The following is a 22,522-nucleotide window of genomic DNA, read 5'->3' on the forward strand; positions in this document are numbered from 1 at the left end:
ATTAACGAAATTATTAAATAGAACTTGACAGTAACTTCTTGTAATTTCTGCAATATAATCTTATTTATTGACATTATAATATTTTTTGAAGTATTTCTTTAGAATTGTTCTGTGGGATTTTTTTATTTTATTTATGAATCATGAAAATACTTGTATAAAAAGGATAAATATAGGAACGTGTGATACTGGGAAACAAATCTGCTGTGATTCCAAGGAACAGAGAGCCTGCAATTCCAAATCCAACCATTCATCTGTTTTGAAATTCGTGCATAGAAACTATCTTATTTTGAGATTCGAGCATAAAGAACAATGATTGGTTGGATTTTGAGATTGGAAGTACCTTTGACTAGAAGTTGAATTCGAACAATTTATTTTAGCTTAATAAATTGGAAAAAATTCCGGTGTGCCCATTCAAATTTTCAAAATAGTCAATTTCTCCATTAACACATCATAATATATAGCCAGTATACCCATATAAACTTAAATTTATTTCTTCTATACCCTTCTATTTATTTGACTTTTTATTTAATTATTTTAATAAATTAATTGACAAATATAAAATGGAGGGTCTTTTAACTCAATTGAATAAGAAATAAAAGAAGAAGACTAGGCTTGAACCCTAGTCATGGCTAATGGTCTGAATTTAGCTATTGGATTCTATTTTATTTTGAATACTTAAAGAGTTTATTGAAATGCAACATCTTAGTCTGCAAAATCATCAAGAACAACACAAGAAAACAAAAGAAAATGTCTAACATATAAAACGTATGTAAGGGAGACAGACGATTAATCATTCGCTTTGGTCATTTTTATGGATTGGTTCTAATTTCGTAATTGGAAATGGGTCTAATTGGGTTGCCAAATTGGATCAAATCATTCGCTTTGCTCACTTTATGGATTCCAGCCATATTTTGACTAACCATCGATGACCGGATTTCAACCATCACAACGTTCGGAACTATCCAAAATCTATATCTAAGGTGTTTCATTTTGATAAACTATTTTGGTATTCAAAATAAAATAGGATCCAATAGCCAAATACGGACCCGTTAGCCATGGCCAGAGTTCAAGTTCACTTCTTCTGTTATTTCTTATTCAATTGAGTTAAAAGACCCTCCATTTAAAATGGAAGGGTATATTTGTCAATTCATTAATTAAAATAATTAAATAAAAAGTCAAATAAATAGAAGGGTATAGAAGAAATAAATTTAAGTTTATATGGGTATACTGGCTATTATGATGGTATTGTAAGTTCCTTGCGCCAAATGGTAATCAAGATACATGCTAAATAGTAAACAAGCCATCTCCACTCCTGAATAGCTACCCAACCAAATAAGAGTCCGGATCCTCTGCATTACCTCAGCGTTTGAGATACCTTAGGTGATATGAATTACCAATAAACCGCTTCTGTATACAACTTCAATGCACATAGAAATTGAGAGAAATACCAACACAAATACAGTACAACAGTGGTCTCTTTCAGAGAAAAGCAAAACGGACTAACTATCTAAAAGAAAACAAAAGAAATGGAAAGAAGAAGAAATCAGAAACAAAACTACATATGATCTTTACTACATATATACTAGAGTGAGTCTATAGTACTATGCATATTATGATTTGGCACCGTGCTACGGCTCTATATTTGAGTTTTCAAATTCTAATGGTCGATCCGAACCGTTCATCTTGTTCTCCATATTAATATGTGTTTGGAGACCAAATTTTACATTTTTGAAATATTTTTACTATTTTTTTAGATTTATTGAAAATCACTGTTTTTGGATGGTCTAGAATTTTCAGATCAAGTGATTTTCTAAATATCTAAACAAATAGTAAAACAATTTCAAAAAAATATAAAATTTGGTCTCCAAACACATATTAATATGGAGAACAAAATGAACGGTTCGGATCGACCGTTAGGATTTGAAAACTCAAATATAGAGCCGTAGCACGGTAACAACCCGTGATATGCATAGTACCATAGACTCACTCTATATACTATATAGGATGTACTGTATCATCAATGCATAAAATCACCACCTTTCCTCCTCGTTCATATCGCCATAATTCCATCCTCTCATAAACCAACCCATCAATCCTTCCAATCTAAGAAAAACAGCATATCAGAAAAAAATAAAATATTTTTTTAAAGAGAATCAGAGAACCTCTTTTACCTCATCTTCCCTCCATTGTCTCCCCTTGTTAAACCTCTCAATTCCACCATGCACAATTCTCTCCTTTTTTATCAACCAATTCTCTACACCCATCCGATACACCGTCGTCTCCAATGCCGTGCATCTGCCTCAGTTACTGTCTCGGCGTCGCGCAGAGAAACCAACCCCAAAAAGCGAGTCGTCATAACTGGCATGGGGCTAGTCTCTGTATTTGGAAATGATGTTGATAAATTCTATGACAGGTTGTTGGAAGGAGAGAGTGTTGGAATTAATTTCAATTAATTACAACATATGTGGGCTTATATGTAATATAAATATATATTGAATAATAAACTGTCAAAATTAGACCCGTTATGAAGTGATCAAATTAAGTATTATTTATCGGGTTCAATATGTGTCATGAGAAGTGGGGCCTTTAATGTGTAGAATGCGTATTAATAACTTTATGATTTAGTGATGGTCTAAATTATATAAAGTTTGGTAATAATACAATTATGCTATTGGTCCCTGGGGAACACAATCAAATATGACAATGTTCCGTAAATAAGGAAATACCCAATAAGGCAAGTTCTGAATTCAGACCCGCTAAGGATCCAATAAGAAAATAGGCTACAGATTTAATAAGAGAAAAGGTTAATTAATTAATTAATTAATTAATTGATGTTACGCCTATTCAATTGGATAAAGGGGTGCACCTATTCAGTTTTCAGGTTGCGCCTATTAATCAATCTATTTATATACGGCTTAATATAAAGGGGTCTGTATCCGATCTGATTAGGGTTACGGCACTACTCTCTTTCTCTAATTTCTCTCTCTATAGAAGAACAAAAATAAAGATTGATATTGAGAGATTGATCTAGAGTGATATTGAGAAGGGATTTTCGGTAAAGAACTTGCAATTCGGGCATCTCTCCTTGTGCAGAACAGAACGTTGTCGTTACCGCCTCTCTCGCTCTCTCCATCGGACTTGAGAGGGATTGCTTGGAAAGGAAAGGCTTCCGGTGATCAACAGTGATTGTGCATCCCTGGAAGACCATGGCTACCGATCAAGGTAACTTTAAATTTCAGATTAAAGTTCACTAGAGGATCATGGCAATTTAGGGTTTATATATGCAATACGGTTCTGCATAAAATAAATCCAACAGAGAGTGGAATCGGGCTGATTGATAGATTTGAAACATCAAATTTTCCTACCAGGATTGGTGGTCAGATCAAGGATTTCTCATCTGAAGGTTATATAGATAGTGAGAATGATATGAAATTGGATGATTGCTGGAAGCAGGGGCGGATCTACTGTAGCACAGGGGGGGTCAGCCGCCCCTCCCTGGATTTTGAGTTTTAGTGGTGATTTATTGGTACTGGTCGACTCTGTCTCTCCCTGAAAATTTTTTTGCCCCCCTTTGAGTGTTTGAGTTGTAATTCGGGTTAAATTTAGTGTTAAAATCAAAATAATATTTTTGAATTATGATTGATAATATTAATTATAAGTTATAAAATCAGAAATTATAAGTCAAGGTGTTGAAAAAATAAGTCAAAACATTATTTTTTTATCGAGTACTCAATTAGTTAATGGATTTAAATCCGATAAGTTATTTAAATTCGATTCGATATTTTTTTGCCCCTTCCTGACGAAAATCCTGGGTCCGCCCCTGGCTGGAAGTACTGCCTTGTTGGTGGCAAGAAGGCTTTGGAAAACGCAGGACTTGGTGTTGGTACAGCAGAGCATAAGAAGGTTTGGTTTTATCTTGTGCAAGATTTCATTTTTTTTTTCTTTTACAATTTTGGTGGTTTTTTAGCATGAATTTTTTCTTTTAGTTTTGGTTGAGTTCAAAATATTACTATTATTACATTCCCATGTTGTCTTGCCAAGAATGTTTGCATTGTTTAAAAATAAAAACATGCAGAATTATGTGGACGTCATATATTTTGGTAATTCTATGTTAGTGTCCATCATATTTTTCTTGAAGGATAAAAAAGTTTCAATAATACCATTAAATTAATTAGTATCTTTTGTATAAGAAAATTTGTTTCATAATCTCATTTGTTAGTCAAAAATCTTATTATTGCACACTTTTTTTCCCCATCTCCCAGTGAACAAATTAATAAATGACACTTCTCAAAATAAAAAAATATTATAATTTCCAAATTTAAATTTTAGCCATTAGATGTATGTCAAACTATAATGTATTTCAAAATTGGATAAATGCTAAAATAATCCTGTGAATTTTATTTTTCCTCACCATCAATTAAATCATTTGACATATTCAATGTAGATCAACAAATCGCGTGCGGGAGTACTAGTAGGTTCCGGCATGGGAGGCGTTGGTACCTTTTCTGAAGGGCTCAAAGTCTTAAGAGATGGAGGGTACCAAGAATTGTCAGCAAATCTCATTCCAAACACGGTGACCAACATGGGATCCGCATTGCTCGGGATTGATATCGGGTTTCTCGGTCCCACCTACTCCATCTCCACTGCATGTGCCACCTCCAACTACTGCTTTCATGCAGCTGCAAATCATATCAAGAAATGCATTGTTGACGTAATGCTGGCTGGTGGGACCGAAGCATGTATTCTTCCAGCTGGTTTGGCTGGCTTTGTTGCGTGTCGGTACGTATGCTTTCTGATAAAAACCTGATTATACAGCAATTTCAATATAATCCAGACCTGGTAATGAACCAAGGTATAGAATGCTCTAAATAATATACTGTCCACATATTTTTTGGGTAATTACTTGTTCAAAAAACTATTAAGGGAAGTATTCATGTACACATTAATACTGTCCACATAAATCCTATGCTTTAAATTACCACCACAAATTAACATCATTTTCATTTGCAGGGCACTTTCACAAAGGAATGATGACCCTGCTACGGCTTCAAGGCCATGGGACAAGGGGCGCGATGGATTTGTCATGGGAGAAGGCGCCGGAGTTCTGGTACTTTAAATTTTAATAATTCTTTGATTGTACATAGTAGCAAATCAAATGTAACACCAAAGGATAAATCAGTCTCTGTACTGGTAAAAATGATTCAGCTAACTTTGTCAAATTAAAGGTGATGGAAAGCTTGGAGCATGCCATGAAAAGGGATGCCCCGATAATTGCAGAATATCTAGGAGGTGCCGTTAATTGTGATGCATATCACATAACTGATCCCAGGGCTGACGGGCTCGGTGTCTCGAACTGCATCAAGCAAGGTTTGGAAAATGCAGGAGTTGCTCCAGGAGAGGTAATCAATTAATCTCCCTCTTTCTCAATTAATAAATGAGCTAATAACATGAATTAGTGTCACTCTTTTTATCTTTTTAATCATGAAAGAAATAACAAATACAAGAAGAGAAAATACAAATTTTTGAATCCTACTAGAGTACTGGTAAATTGAGGGTTAATTAAAACAGTAAGAAGATATTAAATAATTTTGGATTTAAATTTTATTGAAAATTGGATTTATAAATAACGTGTATTTGATCTAATTTTGATTATTTATTATATTTTTTAAGGTGAATTACATAAATGCTCATGCAACCTCAACTCTTATGGGTGATTTGGCGGAAATCAATGCACTAAAACAGGTGTTTAAAAGCACAACAGAGATTAAGATCAATGGAACAAAGGTTTCCTTTTCTTCTTCTTCTTCTTTTCAAATTTCATTTAATCCAGTTATCTCTTGTTTAATTTCATCCTAAATTGAGGTTTCACATTAATTTAATTTGTATTAATATTTTTTGTTTTTCTTTTCATCATTCATATATAGTCTATGATAGGGCATTGTCTTGGTGCTGCTGGAGGAATGGAGGCAATTGCAACTATCAAAGCAATAACAACTGGTTGGTTGCATCCAACCATAAATCAATTTGTGAGTTTAAACTTGCACTAGCTAGTCTATTTAAAGGGAAACCTTTTGAACTTGTGATTTTTTTGAATTAATACTAATCATCTGTAGCCTGTAGGTACTTGCTAAATTAATAAGATGGTATAATATACTGTCTTGAAGCTGAACAAGAGTTGCACCTAATTAGAATTTAAAAACCAAAAACTTTATTGATTTGTCCAATTTAGAGATGCAGCAGTACTCAGCTCTTACTGCATGTTAACCAAGAAGATGGATTGAATAGACACAAATTGTTCAGAAATTTAACCAATGATATAGATTTGCTACTTGGCCTATATATCAAATACACTTGATACTTTTTGTTTTTTATGATGAAGTTTTTATTTTTGTTCTACCAAAAATTGCAGAATATAGATCCTAATGTGGAACTTGATACAGTCCCAAACAAGAAACAAGAACATGAAGTTAATGTTGGTGAGTAGATTAATTAATTATTGTCATTTAAGATAATTCTCTCTCCCCTGTTTCACTATTTCCCCTTTAATATTTTTTAACATTTTTTTCCAGCTATCTCAAACTCATTTGGATTTGGAGGCCACAATGCAGTTGTTGTCTTTGCACCCTTTGAAGCATAATTATATCTAATTAATTACCCTTTGTTTCTAATTAATCTAGATTATGATTGGCAGTGAATTTCTTTTCATGGACTAGTAATACATGAAAATATGATAATTAGAGGTTATCTTTGAGCCATAATAATTAGCATTAATTCACTATTTTTGTTATTGCTTGTCATATACCAGTAATTCCATGTTGCAGAGCACAAACTTTTTCTTTGTATAATCCATATTTGTTTTCTTAAAATCCTTGATATTATGGTAGTAAGAGATGTGGATGGACTTAATTTAATTGTAATTCACTAACCAATTCAAAACCACAGTTTTAAGGAGATTCTGGACAACCCGAAAAAGTGATATTGTACCTACGTAAAAAAATAGTAAAAAAATTCTAAAAAATATAAAATTTGGTCTCCAAGAATATTTTATTATGAAGATCATGTTGAGCGGTTCGAATCGAGTGTCCAGACTTTGAAAACGGAGATAAAGGATGTAGAGCATATTAGAGCACAAAATTATGGTACATTTGAACCCTCCTCTAGCTCATATTAATTTGGTGAAAAATATCATTTTAGTTCATTTATACCATGCCATGTTCGTTTGCAAGAGTATTTTTTTGGTCACAATATACAACCATCAAAACATACCAATATCATTTAAAATTTGTCACAATATATAGCGAACAGATAGAATTCAAACTCAAACGATAAAGTACCTTAGGTGATATGAACTCATCAAATAACATGTCAGGATCTTCGACATTACCTCACTGTTTGAGTTTGAATCTGAACCGTCATATTTGAATTCGGACCAATTCGGCCGAAACCAGTAAGTAATACACAGGTCTGATTCAAACCCACTGTTTGAGATATATATAACGAATGGATCGGATTCAAACCCACTGTTTCAGAGAAATACCAAAACAAAATACAACAGTGGTCTCTTTCAGAGAAAAGCAAAACGAACATAAACTATCTGAAAAAAGCAAAATAAATGAAAACAAAAGAAATGGAAAGAAGAAAAAAAATCAGAAGTCAGAAACAGAACCATAAATGATCTTTACTACATATATGCCATATAGGGTGTACTATTTTCTCATCATCAATTAATGTATGAAAAGCACCACCTTATGTCCTCCTTCATATCGCCATAAATCCATCATCTCAGAAATCAACCAGTCAATCCTTCCAATGTCACAAAAATAATAAAAATATAGTACAACATATCAGAGAAAATAAAATAATTATTTTAAAGGGAATTAGAGAACCCCTTTTACCTCATCTTCCCTCCATTGTTTGCCCTTGTTAAACCTCTCAATTCCATCATGCACAATTCTCTCCTTTTTTGTCAACCAATTCTCTACACCCATCCGATACACTGTCGTCTCCAATGCCGTGCATCTGCCTCAGTTACTGTCTCAGTGCCGCGCAGAGAAACCGACCCCAAAAAGCGAGTCGTCATAACTGGCATGGGGCTAGCCTCTGTATTTGGAAATGATGTTGATAAATTCTATGACAGGTTGTTGGAAGGAAAGAGTGGAATCGGGCTGATTGATAGATTCGAAACATCAAATTTTCCTACCAGGATTGGTGGTCAGATCAAGGATTTCTCATCTGAAGGTTATATAGATAGTAAGAATGATATGAAATTGGATGATTGCTGGAAGTACTGCCTTGTTGGTGGCAAGAAGGCTTTGGAAAACGCAGGACTTGGTGTTGGTACAGCAGAGCATAAGAAGGTTTGGTTTATCTTATGCAAGATTTTTTTTTTTTTTTACCAATTTGGTAGGTTTTTAGCATGAATATTTTCCTTCAGTTTTGGTTTAGTTGAAAATGTTACGATTATAACGTTCCCATGTTATCTTGCCAAGAATGAATACATATTGTTTAAAAAAAAAACAAGCAGCAGTATGTGTCCATCATTTTTTTTTTGAAGTATATTTTTTTTTAAATAATAGCATCAGATTAAGTATCTTTCATATAAGAAAATTTGTTTCATAATCTCATTAGTTAGCCAAAAATCTTATTATTGCATACAATTTTTTCCCATCTTCTAGTGAACAAAATAATAAATGGCACTTTTCTGAATAAAAGATTATTCAAATTTCCAAATTAAATTTTAGCAACTAGCTAGATGTACATCAAAGTAAAATGTATTTTGAAAGCTTAGATACATGATATAATTATCCTATGAATTTTATTTTTCCTCACCATTAAAGCATTTGACATGAGAACCCGTCTTTGGTTTGATGACAAAGACAATGCTCTCTGTGTATGAAGCCACGTGCACATATTCAAAACCCAAAAGAGATAATTATTTGTGGATATTAAATAGTTTGGTGGCTTTACCTCTAACCTTTACCCTAAAAAATTAAATCATTTGACATATTCACTGTGTAGATCAACAAATCACGTGCGGGAGTACTAGTAGGTTCCGGCATGGGAGGCGTTGATACCCTTTTCAAAGGGATCAATACCTTAATAGATAGTGGGTACCAAGAATTGTCACCAAATCTCATTCCATACATGGCGACCAACATTGGATCTGCATTGCTCGGGATTGATATCGGGTTTCTCGGTCCCACCTACTCCATCTCTACTGCATGTGCCACCTCCAACTACTGCTTTCATGCAGCTGCAAATCATATCAAGAAAGGCACTGTCGACGTAATGCTGGCTGGTGGGACTGAAGCATGTATTGTTCCAGCTGGTTTGACGGGATTTGTTGCGTGCCGGTACGTATGCTAGCTTTCTGATAAAACCTGATTATTATACAGTCATTTCAAATACATCCTCTCTTGAACCGGCACAATATGCTAGGTGGCACATGCTCTCTTGAACCTTAAGCAAGCAACCATACTCTCTTGAACCGTAACAATATGCTAGGTGGCACATCCTCTGCCTTGAGTCACCACATGCAACTTGTCAACATCATTTTTATTTGCAGTGCACTTTCACAAAGGAACGATGACCCCGCTACCGCTTCAAGGCCATGGGACAAGGAGCGCGACGGATTCGTCATGGGAGAAGGATCTGGAGTTCTGGTACTTTTAATTTGAGTTATTCTTTGATTGTAGATAAATCAGTCTCTTTACTGATAGAAATGTTTCAACTAAATTTGTCAAAAGGTAATGGAAAGCTTGGAGCATGCCATGAAAAGGGATGCCCCGATAATCGCAGAATATTTAGGTGGTGCCATTAATTGTGATGCATATCACATAACTGATCCTAGGGCTGACGGGCTCGGTGTCTCAAACTGCATCAAGCAAGGTTTGGAGAATGCAGGAGTTGCTCCAGAAGAGGTAATTAATTTAATTAATCTCCCTCTTTCTCAATTAATAAATGAGCTAATACCATGAATTAGTGTCACTCTTTTTGGAAAAGTTTTCCAAAAAAAACAAAGAAATAAGAAAAGATTTTAAAAGTTTTTGGATGTAAATTTTATTGAACATAATATGGCAAGGGATTTATAAATCATGTATATTTGATATAATTTAGAATATTAATTTGTTCATATTTTAAGGTGAATTACATAAATGCTCATGCGACCTCAACTCTTATGGGTGATTTGGCGGAAATCAATGCACTAAAGAAGGTCTTTAAAAACACATCAGAGATTAAGATCAATGGAACAAAGGTTTCCTTTTCTTATTTTTTAATTCAAATTTCATTGTTTCAGATATCTCTTGTTTAATTTGTTTTTCTTTGCATCATTCTATATAGTCTATGATAGGGCATTGTCTTGGAGCTGCTGGAGGAATGGAGGCAATTGCAACCATCAAAGCAATAACAACTGGTTGGTTGCATCCAACCATAAATCAATTTGTGAGTTTGAACTTGTACTATAGTCTATTTAAAGGGAAAACCTTTGAACTTGTGATTCTTTTGAATTAATACTAATCATCTGTAGGTACTTGCTAGACTAAGAAGCTATATGATGGATAAAGATATTGACAGAACTATTTTGACTTCATGCAACACACGACAAATAGAGACAAAATAAAAATAAAAAAGTATACGACTGGTGCGTTGTGTGAAGCCAAAATAGCTCTGTCTATTTTTTACACGTATATGATATACTGTATTGATGCTGAAACAGAGTTGCACATAATTAACACTAGAAAACAAAAACTAGGGTTGATTTGTCTAATTTAGAGATGCAGCACTCAGCATGTTAACTGAAAAATATGGATTGAATGTTCATAGATGTTTCAGAAAGGATGATATATGGACATGACACTAAATTTAACCAATGATACACCTGAAGCCTTTTTTTTTTTTACTTTTTATAATGATTTTTTTTATTTCTGTTCTCCCAAAATTGCAGAATATAGATCCCATTGTGGAACTTGATACAGTCCCAAACAAGAAACAAGAACATGAAGTTAATGTTGGTGAGTAGATTCTTGTGTTTTAATTTTAAGATAATTCTCTCTCCCCTGTTTCTCTATCTCCCCTTTTAATATTTTTGAACATTTTTTTTTTCAGCTATCTCAAACTCATTTGGATTTGGAGGCCACAATGCAGTTGTTGTGTTTGCACCCTTTGAAGCATAATTATATCTAATTAATTACCCTTTGTTTATAATTAATCTAGATTATGATTGGCAGTGACTTTCATTTCATGGACTAGCAAGGGACATGAAAATATGATAATTATATGTCATATTTGGACCAGTACTTCCTAGCTGCAGAGCACAAATTTATTCTTTGTATCATCCTTATATTGGTTTTTCTTTAAATCCTTGAAATCATGATAATAAGAGATGTGGATGGGCTTAATTTAATTGTAATTCATTAACCAATTCAAAAATTAAAAATAGAACCAATCACAATAAGTTTGACAAATTAAAAAATACAATCAATCACAATTGATCCCAAATAAGCGTTAAGTGTTATTAATTTAGAACATGAAAAACGCATATAAATGCACTATAGTAAAAATTTGTTTATCATATTTGATGCATCATTTTTTATTTTGTACATAAAAATTTAGAGGACTTCTTAGAATTTTATTAAGTGTATTCCAGCATTCCGTAATATTTTTTGACCCGTTTGATTCAGAAAAATGAATATAAGCACGTCAGAATCAGCTGTCACAAGCTCATAACGAGCTCAGCTCAAACGGAATTTGTTCAAAATTGATCCCAAATAAGCCCATTCAACAATGCTAGGCCTCAAAATTTACCCATTTTTGGTGAAGACAGAAAGCCTTTTAAGGCCGATGTAGAGAGAGTATGTATACAACCAGGCCTGGGTTTATTTCACAACGTCCGAAATAGATGAGGTCTGCTTTGATGGCCCGGAATTGTAGAAACCAAGTAGGTGACTGTCTGATAGGTCCCACAAGCAGGGGCACATGCAGGATTTTCACTGTGATATGATAAGGAATTATCGAATTGAGTTTAAATAGCTAATTGAATTGAGTTCAAATCCATTAAATTGAAACTAATCCTCAAATTTTCTAATGAAATCACGATTAGCAATCGAATCCATTTTAAATAGCTAATTAAATCATGATTGGCAATTAAATTCGTTTTAAATAGCTAATTAAATTGTGATTAAGCTTAAATTGAAACTACCGAGCTGCGCTGACAAATTGAATTTACGAAGGAAAGAGGAGTGTCTGACGGCCTGAGATCATGAGCATCTGAGGAGAAATTGCGGCTGCAGAGGAGGCGGCGATGCATCGCCAAGATGAATTTACCAACAGAGCCAAGAGAAAGGAAATCGCAATAGTGAGTTGTGCGATTATTTTTCGAGATGCGCTAATTTTAAACAAAATAGGTTGTTACTTAATTTCTAAACAAAATGGGTTTCGCCTGCATAATATTTTTTTTTTCTTTTCTAGAGCTGCATTTTGGATTGAACTGAGCCCGGAGTAGAGCAAACTTGACTTTCAAGGTAGGGTAAGAACTCAAAAACTCATATCTATAAATTAATTTTCAAAATTCAGAATATGGCAGTTGCCCTGCATCATGCTAGATCTGCTGCTGCCTACATGTGAGAAAAGTTTGCATCTAATATCCATCAGAAGTAAATTTAAATTTGAAGGATATTAATCCTGTCAGATTCGCTTTAAAATTTGTACACATTTTGTTTCAAAATTTGTGGCACAAATGTTGAAGTAAATTTAATTATATTGACTTTGTTTTAATCAATATAATTATTGTCTACGGACTTTCAACCAATAAAATAAAATAACGAATCTTCAATATTTTCGCATTCTTAATTTTGTCCTCTTTCACATTTGTTATTTGTTCTCTTTGAAATTGATTGGCTATAAATGTTGAGGCCCATTATTATCAAGTCGGCAAGCCCCCAGAAGGGAAACTTATTTTAAAGGGAAAATTGCTGTCAAATGTTCACCAAAAAAAAAAAATGATGTCACTATCGAAGACGGAAGTTCTTTTTTTTTTTTTTGCGGAGAGAAGACGGAAGTTCCAACACTATAAATGGAACGGTAACTTTTTTCATGTTTACCCAACAGAAATGAGAATTGTTTTAAAGACCCTACAATCCTAAAAGTGTCAAACATTTGTTTCTTTGTTTCATTTCATGACGCACATTTTTGTGCCTTACACCGAATTAAGCTTGTATTAAGAAATTAATAAATTAATAAATCTATGCCCAATTTTTTTTTTAAATATTAATAGCGATTTAATTAAACAACTTATACAATATTTTTTTTAAAATATTAGTATGTTGTTAACTTTATACGTTGGCTGTGTATTATTTTTCATAAAATAAAATTATCGGTTAATTATATTTCATCAAACTATCGTTAATATGAACAATTATAAATTTAAAATCATCAAAAACTTGTATGAAGCTTAATTTGTCATTTTTCATGTGTGTGGGTAAAAAGTTCCTAATTCTATGAACTTTCAAAATTATATTTTTTTGTAAACAGTTGTCAAAATTTATAATGCTACTCCAAAAGGTAAATAAAACAGCGATCTCCTCAAATAAAAAGAAAACCAAAAAGAATATATAAAAGAAAATGAGAAATGAGAAAAACATATACATACGGAAGTAGTGTACATGATGATCTTTACTATGTAAGATTTCCTTGAAAGAAAAATATTTACTATGTAATTTATGATTAAAATTAGGATGCTCTTTAAGCTCATTAATTTTTTTAGTGAGTTTGAGTTTAACTTCAAAATTATTAGAATAATTTTAGATGATAACAAATTATCAAGACCGGTTCATTAGAAGACTGTTGCATTTACACGTTAAATATTTATAAACTTTTAAATTAATTTAATATAAAATCAAGTGATAAAAAAAATTATAAATTTCTTTTAAGTAAAAGTTAGTATGTCAATTTTAATATCCATAAATAATTCTATTATCCGAATTTCGAATCAATTTTAATGTATTTATTTTTCATCGTTTATGAATGCTTCAATTAATTTATAAATTTAATATGTAAATATATATTCATGAAATAAATCGGTTAATAATTTCATTTTTTAAATCAATTTGACAAATTTTAAAATTAAAATTAAAAATTATTTAATTATCTTATACTTAGTATTTTATTAGGTCACGTTTCACGTTCCTTCTCCATCAGTTTACATATAAAAGCACCATCTTCCCGCCTCGTTCATATCGCCATAGTTCCCTTATTTCATGAATTGACCTCTCCAACCTCTCCAATCATACCTCCAAAACCAGCTGTTTCATGATGCACCATTCTCTCTCTCTCCCGAACCCTACTCTTTCTGCCCGGCCACTGTCGCAGCCTCTTCGGCCCCGTCTCCACCGCATCCATGCCGTCTCCACCACCGTTGCAGCGCCACGCAGAGAGACAGACCCGAAAAAGCGAGTCGTGATAACCGGCATGGGGATTGTGTCAGTCTTTGGTAATGACGTTGACAAGTTTTACGACCGGTTGTTGGAAGGTGAAAATGGGATCGACATGATTGATCGGTTTGATGTGTCGACATTCCCGACGAAGTTTGCGGGTCAGATAAGGAACTTCAACTCAGAAGGATACATAGATGGAAAGACTGATAGGAGGTTGGATAATAGTTGGAGGTATGGTATTGTTAGCGGGAAGAAGGCGCTTGAGAACGCCGGGCTTGGTCTTAAAACAGAAGCATTCAACAAGGTGCGCAATTTTAGTAGCATTATTTTATTTCTTTCTTTTACATAATTTTATTTTAACTGGCCATGCAGATGCAGTTATATATCATTTCTTTTATGGCGCGTAAGCAGTGTTTAATTTTGTAGCGGTATATATAATAAGCACACGTGAAAAACTTTGTATCTTATTATATTCAGTAATATATCGTAAAATATATATAGATGAAAATATATTTTCATTAACATATATAACGAGTGAATTACCTGTTACGCACAAGGAAAGAATTTCGTTAGTTAATTGGATAAAGCCATGACAAAAAGTTACGAGTGACTTGAGTGAGGCTATCATGGTAATATGTATATTATGTATCGATGTGTGTATTGAATACATATATATCTCTAAATTTCGAACGGTTCAACATAATTTTAATATCAACTATACTTGTAGATTAAATTTTATATATTTTAGTATATATATTTTTATTATTTTTTTTAGATAGATAGAAAATCGTTATTTTTGAATGGTCTCAAATTTTCAATATATCTAAAATAATATTTTTTTTTTGAAAAATATAAAAATTGGCCTACAAGTACACTTTTATATAAAGATCATGTTGCACGGTTTATATCGACCGTTTGAACTTTAAAAATTAAAATATGAATACTTTTTGCAGACCTTTATGTAATATAATATGCATATTAACATTAATATTTCATAAACCACAGACTTAATGCAGTGTCACAAATCCTCATCCCTCTTCTAAAAGGATGCAAGTTTGATTCTTCAAAATAACATCAAAGATGTTGTTTGTTAACTAATTAAGGTTAACTGACATGCTAGGCAGGAGTGAACCCACATGTATTTAGGAGAAAGGGGCACTCGCCCCCTCCTGAATTTTGATTTTGTATAGAAATATATAGGTCCGGACCGACTTTGCTCTCTTGGAATGTTCTGATTTGTAATTTGGGTTAAATTTCGAATTAAAATTAGAATAAATTCTTTGAATTATAATTGATAATTAGAATTAGAAGTTAGAGTATTGAAAATTATAAATTGAAGAATTAAAATTATAAATCAGAACATAATTTTTTTATCTAATATTCAATTAGCTAATAAATTTAAGCTCAATTAATTATTTAGATCCAATTCGCTATTTTTTTTTTTCCCGAATCCGCAACAGATCCTAAGGTTTTTGGGAGGTTATCAGTTTCCTCGGAGCTGAGGTTGTGATATAGGCCTGTACAGGCCTGTTAGTTAATTAAGGCCGGATAGATGGGGAATAGTATCGGAGCTTTTAATCTGATTCGTTTATTTCGGATCGGATGGAACATATCAGATTTTATCCGAATTGAAAAAAAAAAAAATCTCAAAATTTGCGGAGCTTTTAATCTGGTCCATCTGATCGGAAACGAACGGACCAGATTAAAAGCTCCGCACGGAACGACTCCGCAGAGGGTACGCTTCCGGATAGATGGGGTTTTGATGACAGATTCATTTAAAAGGGTATAGACTATAGACCAGGGTTCTAAATAGCGCGCTATAGCGTTTTCGGATCATAAAAGCTATGGCGCTATAGCGCGCTATTCTGCGCTATAGCGGTGCTATTTGGGAATAGCGCTGGTTTTTCAGCTGGCATGCTATGACGCGATAAACGCTATTTAAACCTTTGGTATAGACTAAGGCCTGCTATGGTAAACTGTGGGGAAAGCTCCTTTTATTTCTCAGCTTATTTGTCTCTTGTTTTTCTAAAGTACTTGTTTTGTAAACTTAAGATAATTACTTCAGAATAGCAGGTGGTCAACATTTGGAGTACTGTATTAAAAATCATGAGCTGGATCAGATAGTTTGAGGTTGAAATGCATAAATTCAAAAAATTTAATTAAAAAATTACATGTCAAAATAAAACTGTCACATATGATCTTTATTATTTTTTATACACATGTAAAATATTACAACATTTCTATTTTATTTTGATTGGTACTAAGAACTTCTAAAATACACTTATGTAGATAATTATAGATGTTAATTTTTCAACTTAATAATTCATAAAAATTAAAAAATGTTAAACTTTTATGTGCATGTAGAGAAAATAATATATGTCACATCTAACAATTTGTTTTGATATGTGAACTTAAATTTTTTTGTTATCAGAAAATTAAGAATTAGAGAAAAAAATGAAGGAATATTAACCCTTCTCAACTTGAATATATCAATCAAATTTATAGTCTTAGGTTGGGTTAAGCAGCTGGCATGATAAAGGTTAGGTATGGAAAGTCAAAACCAGAAAACAGAGTAGGTTAGGTGCAAATTATGGAGGGACATTGAATTAAACATAGCAATGTTGTATACAAAATGACTATAATTTTTCAATTTCCATTTTGAATTTCCCATTGGACCCTTTCATGATCCTCAGACAGGGGATCAGGAGCGGATCTATAGCCTTCGTATGGGGTGATTATAGGGGTGCGGATACGGATATCCGAATATCCGTGCAGATACGGATACGGATATGGTTTTGAATTTTAATTATCCGTATCCGAATAGTAGATATATATTATATAATTGAATATGAATTATGAAAAAAATTATGTTATTCACTATTATAAAAAACGGATATCCGTATCCGTATCCAGTTAATATCCGATCCGTATCCGTATCCGGAAAATAAAAATGGATACGGATATGGTTTTACTACTATCCGATCCGTATCCGATCCGTTTGCACCCCTAGGTGATTAGCAACCTCTATGATTTTAAAATTCTTAATCATGTGTATTAAAATTTAATTGAATTTTTTTCTAAGTTTTACGTTTCAGCTCCCAATCTAAATCTAATTATTCCCCAGTGGGAATTAGATCCTATATAACACATCAACTGTATGCTGCATAGTCCACAGTTATCTGATCTCATCATAATTCGAACTTGTACGAATCTCGAGGAGATCAAATGGGCGTGGGCTGTGATGCAAACGGTTGCTGAGTCATCATATCATAAAGCATCATTACATGTGGTGTTAAGGTGTCCTTATACTAAAAAATACATAAAAAGAAACAATTATAATTTATAAAAGGGAGCGAAGTCCAAAGTATTTGAAGTTTATATGTTGCAATCAAAGTTCTTCACTTCATAAAAAAAATGAATTGACCCTTTCAAAATATTTTTGATGTGTTTTTCAACACACTTGACATGTTTTTGATATCATTAAAGAATAAATTTATGACATAAAACTTTTGCTTAAGTTTTTCTTTTCATGTTCATACTTTTTATTTTTATGGTCTCTATTCATATGGTCACATAATGTAATTCAGATCAACAAGGAACGGGCCGGTGTGGTACTTGGCAGCGGCATCGGTGGGATGAGTGCCTTTTCTGATGGCATTGAAAACCTAATAGGGAAGGGTGTCAGAAAAATGAGCCCCTTTTTCATCCCTTACATCATAACCAACATGGGATCGGCACTTCTCGCCATAGATATCGGATTCATGGGCCCAAACTACTCCATATCTACCGCATGCGCCACCTCCAACTACTGCTTTCATGCAGCCGCTAATCATATCAGAAGAGGTGAATCTGATATAATTCTGGCAGGTGGGACCGATGCTGTTATTGTTCCTAGCGGCATGGGTGGTTTCAGTGCATGCAGGTAGTATTGTTTGTAAAACTTACAACCATAACAGATTTGCCTAAATAACCATGGTTTTGTTTCTATGTAATTATTGTTGTATATAAGGTGATTATGTTTATACAATTGTGTCCTAGATAATTTTTCTAGAATTATTAAAGTAAAAAATAAGAGACATAACATTTTTTCTCATGTAGGGCTCTTTCAACAAGAAATGATGATCCGAAAACTGCTTCTAGGCCGTGGGACATTGATCGTGATGGTTTTGTTATGGGTGAAGGGGCAGGTGTTCTGGTAAATGCTAAGTTAATTACAACACAGAAATATCTGAAATTTTCTTTTCTGTTATTGTAACACCATAACATTTGATCTCAAATTAGTTGATGTAGTATAATTAACATCTTTCAACTAATGTGTCCAATTTGCAAAAGGTAATGGAGAGTTTGGAGCATGCCATGAAACGGGACGCACCAATAATTGCAGAGTATCTAGGTGGGGGGGTTACTTGCGACGGATATCACATGACCGAGCCCCGGTCCGATGGGCTTGGTGTCTCATCTTGCATCCAACAAAGTCTTCAAAATGCCGGTGTCGCGCCAGAGGAGGTAATTTTTCTTTCTGTTAAAGCATGATGAAGCACCAGAGGAGGTTCATTCAACATTTTTTCCATCTGTACAAATCAAGCTTCTAAATAGCTAGCTATAGCGGTTTTGGACCCAGAAAGCTAAGCTACGGGCTAAAACTGCGCTAATCAAGCTACGACCGCTATAGCGGTAATAGCGGTCCGCTATAGCGCGTAGCGGCAATAGCGGTCCGCTATGCTACATGGGTTATGATTTTGCAATTTTTTTTTTCTGAAAACATGATTTTGCAATTTTAATGGGCCTTAATATCTAGATTGATTTTTTTTTTCTACTTTATTAAGCTATATCAATACAATGGAACATGTGCGGGCTATACCGCTATATCAATTAAATTTTGTATCATGCATTAATATATGGTAGTAGTATATTTTGAATATAAAATATATCGATAGTTTTTGAATTAGGGATATTTTGAATGACAATTTGAACTTTGTATTGGTTTAATATGAATAATATTAGAACTTCTTAATTAATTTGATATTTTTTTTCTTGATGAGACATTTTTACTAGGCAAAGCCTTCTATGGACATAAGGACCTATTTGTAAAATGAACATATTTTTATTTTTAAAGTTCAAACAGTCGATCCGAACCGTTCATCTTGTTCTCCATATTAATATGTGCTTGGAGACCAAATTTTACATTTTTCTGATTTTTTTTACTATTTATTTAGATGGGTACAAAATTCAATGGTCTGAATTTGATATTTTTTATACCCATCTTAATAAATAGTAAATAAATTCAGAAAAATGTAAAATTTGGTCTCCAAAGATATATTAATATGGAGAACAAGATGAACGGTTCGGATCGGCTGTTTGAACTTTGAAAATAAAAATATATTCATTTTACAAATAGGCCCTTATGTCCATAGAAGCATCACTCTACTTACTATTAGTAGAAATATAAAATATAATTTTTGAAATAAAAAAACGCTATTTATAATAGCTTTCGCTATAGCTCCGCTATTCGCTAAAGCTTTTTTTTTTTTGTCTCCCCGCTACACCGCTATAAACGCTATTTAGAAGCTTGGTACAAATAATTAATTGGTTATAAAATTATGAATATCAGGTGAACTATATAAACCCTCATGCAACCTCCACTCCTCTCGGTGATTTGGCGGAAGTCAACGCTATAAAACAGGTTTTCAAAAATACAACAGAGATCAAGATGAATGGAACAAAGGTAGTCACTCATTTTTCAGTTCAGTCCCTGCAGAATTTTTATTCACAAAACATCATGATATAAATCAAGAAAGAAAGATAAGGACAAAAACATATATTATAATTTTTCTAGGTACATCATATATAGAGGATTAATGAAGATACTAGGTAGAAAATGATATTGACAAAGTCTTTTTTAAATTAATTGAGGAACCATAAACATGACTTGCCCATTAAAAGTACTCAGTTATAATAGATGGGGACAATAATGTAATAAATTTTTCAGGACAGGAGAAAGTAGTTGAAGCATTGTACCTAGAGCAATTAAATTAGGATGCTGGTGGTACATATTTTAGGTTCTCTCTTGTGAAATGCTATTTGTCACGTCACAAAGACGACAACTGGTACATCTGTTGACCAGTACGCATCTGGTTTTCATTGGAGTTTCGGGTTGTCCAATGTAAATTATTTCATAATAAGTGTCATGGCCACTGACTTAATTACTCAGAGATGCTAAAAAAACCTCCAAATTATTGAACTTTCGGTTCAGGCCACCTGATTTTGAGCATACTGGTTCCAAATGAACAGCACACATATTGCTGACATTATGCGTAACACTTTCTCTTTGCCATTTTTTTTTATATAGTCTATGATAGGGCATTGTCTAGGGGCAGCAGGAGCATTAGAGGCTATTGCAACCATCAAAGCAATAACTACTGGTTGGTTGCACCCAACCATTAACCAATTTGTAAGTATACCTTTTAATTATAATTTATAAAACATTGATGATGAATTAAGTACTGCAGTTGTTGTAAAATGGTGATATTAAATGAAACTTGATAAAGAGAGAACTTCAATGAGAACTCCCTACTGCTCAAGTGCTCATTTTTTTATGTGAATTAAGTATTTTATTACTGTTCTTCCTATACATTACAGAATATAGAGCCCTCAGTTGAAATTGATACTGTACCAAACAAAAAAAAGCAGCACCAAGTTAACGTTGGTGAGTACTTGTATCTTTAAATCTTTTTATTTATTATTACCTTTTTTTTGCATTTTCCTCTGAATTATCTCCCTAAAACTTGGAAATATGCATTTCGGCTATCTCAAATTCATTTGGATTTGGTGGCCACAACTCGGTGGTAGTTTTCGCGCCTTTCAGGCCATAATTATTCTCAAATTTTCTTTTCAATAGTGAACATTGTTCTTCCTTCCCTTTGAATAATTAAGATCATAGAAATGAGGGAGGCTCATTTGTTGCAAGCAAAAGACTTGGCAATTTTACAGCATTTTTATAGACGGTTTTGGTAGCAGTGTACCTCTTTTATGTTCAATCTTTTTATCTGGATTGTTTCCTTTGTAATAATGCTGCTTTTTGTTTGTTTCGTTTTGTTTAGCTTAATTAAAGAGACTCAGCCGTTTAATTTTCTCAATTTTTTTCTACATCTCACGGTTAACATAGGATTTATTTTAAGTTATATGGATTGATTCTCTTTGGAAGTATACAAGTTGATTAAATTAAGTTTAGAAAAAGAAAAGATACTGCAAGCTACACATCCTTTTAAAAGCCATGAGAGCCTTTCTTTAGGTAGTAAATAAGAATATTTTAACAAGGGGAATTTATTAAATAGAGGGACTGAATAGCTGTTTATTTAGTCATAATTAATATTGAATCTGTAGTCCATACTCCATATCTATGTTACTTGGTCTTCTCGAATCCGTATTCTCCCAGGTACCTGACTGAAACGGACGGTCCAGATTTACTTTCAGCTTAGATTTTTTAATTTTACATTTTTACTTTTTTTTTTTTATGCAGCTCAACTGTTTTGAGCAATGCTTTTGCTTTTGCTTATTTTTGTAACTGAACCTTTTCAATCAATACAAATGCGGACATGACCCACATTTTGCTAAATATATATATATATATATATATATATATATATATATATATATATATATATATATATACTAGTATCATATCCGTGCATTGCAACGGAGACATATTATAAGAAACAAATATATCAATGAAAATAATAATTATCTAAAAATTAAAACACATGTTAATAAAAAATTTATATAATTCTGTATTTTTAATTAACTTTAATCGTGATCTCTGATAACAATTTGATAATTTGATGATTTTTTATTTTTAAGTACCAATGATATCAAATAATAGCTCGATTCGAATCTAATATCAAATATCATACAACAATTCAATATCAACATATAATATGATATCAAAAAACATAAATAAAAAGTGTTATCGTGTGTATATATAGGATATATATACACACACACACATATTATAAGAAAAATATATATTCACACACACGTTCCAATTTATATTCTTCTTTGTTTCTAATTTAGAACACACACATACACACACA

General features: G+C 32.9%; 3 protein-coding genes across 3 annotated transcripts; all 3 read left to right on the forward strand.

Moving 5' to 3' along the window:
• Positions 1-2,219: 2,219 nt before the first annotated feature.
• On the forward strand, positions 2,220-6,749 carry LOC144553255 (3-oxoacyl-[acyl-carrier-protein] synthase I, chloroplastic-like). The gene is made up of 9 exons (XM_078301350.1): positions 2,220-2,413; positions 3,369-3,480; positions 4,445-4,779; positions 5,011-5,107; positions 5,226-5,399; positions 5,671-5,784; positions 5,925-6,026; positions 6,410-6,476; positions 6,570-6,749. The coding sequence occupies exons 1-9, from the start codon at positions 2,220-2,222 to the stop codon at positions 6,635-6,637; spliced, it is 1,263 nt and encodes a 420-aa protein (XP_078157476.1). The 3' UTR covers positions 6,638-6,749.
• Positions 6,750-7,604: 855 nt separating this feature from the next.
• On the forward strand, positions 7,605-11,368 carry LOC144552649 (3-oxoacyl-[acyl-carrier-protein] synthase I, chloroplastic-like). The gene is made up of 8 exons (XM_078300637.1): positions 7,605-8,357; positions 9,019-9,353; positions 9,566-9,662; positions 9,747-9,920; positions 10,142-10,255; positions 10,342-10,443; positions 10,946-11,012; positions 11,107-11,368. Exons 1-8 carry the CDS (start codon positions 7,944-7,946, stop codon positions 11,172-11,174), a joined length of 1,371 nt encoding a protein of 456 aa, XP_078156763.1. The 5' UTR covers positions 7,605-7,943; the 3' UTR covers positions 11,175-11,368.
• A 2,892-nt stretch (positions 11,369-14,260) lies between these two features.
• Positions 14,261-21,456, forward strand: LOC144552608 (3-oxoacyl-[acyl-carrier-protein] synthase I, chloroplastic-like). Its single transcript, XM_078300597.1, has 7 exons — positions 14,261-14,736; positions 18,020-18,354; positions 18,531-18,627; positions 18,765-18,938; positions 20,044-20,157; positions 20,782-20,883; positions 21,072-21,456. Exons 1-7 carry the CDS (start codon positions 14,308-14,310, stop codon positions 21,156-21,158), a joined length of 1,338 nt encoding a protein of 445 aa, XP_078156723.1. The 5' UTR covers positions 14,261-14,307; the 3' UTR covers positions 21,159-21,456.
• The last annotated feature ends 1,066 nt before the right edge of the window (positions 21,457-22,522 follow it).

This window comes from Carex rostrata, chromosome 4, assembly GCF_964058835.1.
Source record: "Carex rostrata chromosome 4, lpCarRost1.2, whole genome shotgun sequence".
In the NCBI taxonomy this organism is placed as follows: Eukaryota; Viridiplantae; Streptophyta; class Magnoliopsida; order Poales; family Cyperaceae; genus Carex; species Carex rostrata.

Excerpts from the sequence above, each read along its gene's own strand:
- LOC144553255 (XM_078301350.1), top strand. The coding sequence starts at position 2,220 with ATGCACAATTCTCTCCTTTTTTATCAACCAATTCTCTACACCCATCCG. Across the intron at positions 3,481-4,444 it reads TCTACTGTAGCACAGGGGGG|ATCAACAAATCGCGTGCGGG; the intron begins GTCAGCCGCCCC and ends TATTCAATGTAG. Across the intron at positions 4,780-5,010 it reads GCTGGCTTTGTTGCGTGTCG|GGCACTTTCACAAAGGAATG; the intron begins GTACGTATGCTT and ends TTTCATTTGCAG.
- LOC144552649 (XM_078300637.1), top strand. The coding sequence starts at position 7,944 with ATGCACAATTCTCTCCTTTTTTGTCAACCAATTCTCTACACCCATCCG. Across the intron at positions 9,354-9,565 it reads ACGGGATTTGTTGCGTGCCG|TGCACTTTCACAAAGGAACG; the intron begins GTACGTATGCTA and ends TTTTATTTGCAG. Across the intron at positions 10,256-10,341 it reads TTAAGATCAATGGAACAAAG|TCTATGATAGGGCATTGTCT; the intron begins GTTTCCTTTTCT and ends CATTCTATATAG.
- LOC144552608 (XM_078300597.1), top strand. The coding sequence starts at position 14,308 with ATGATGCACCATTCTCTCTCTCTCCCGAACCCTACTCTTTCTGCCCGG. Across the intron at positions 18,355-18,530 it reads GGTGGTTTCAGTGCATGCAG|GGCTCTTTCAACAAGAAATG; the intron begins GTAGTATTGTTT and ends TTTCTCATGTAG. Across the intron at positions 18,628-18,764 it reads GTGAAGGGGCAGGTGTTCTG|GTAATGGAGAGTTTGGAGCA; the intron begins GTAAATGCTAAG and ends AATTTGCAAAAG.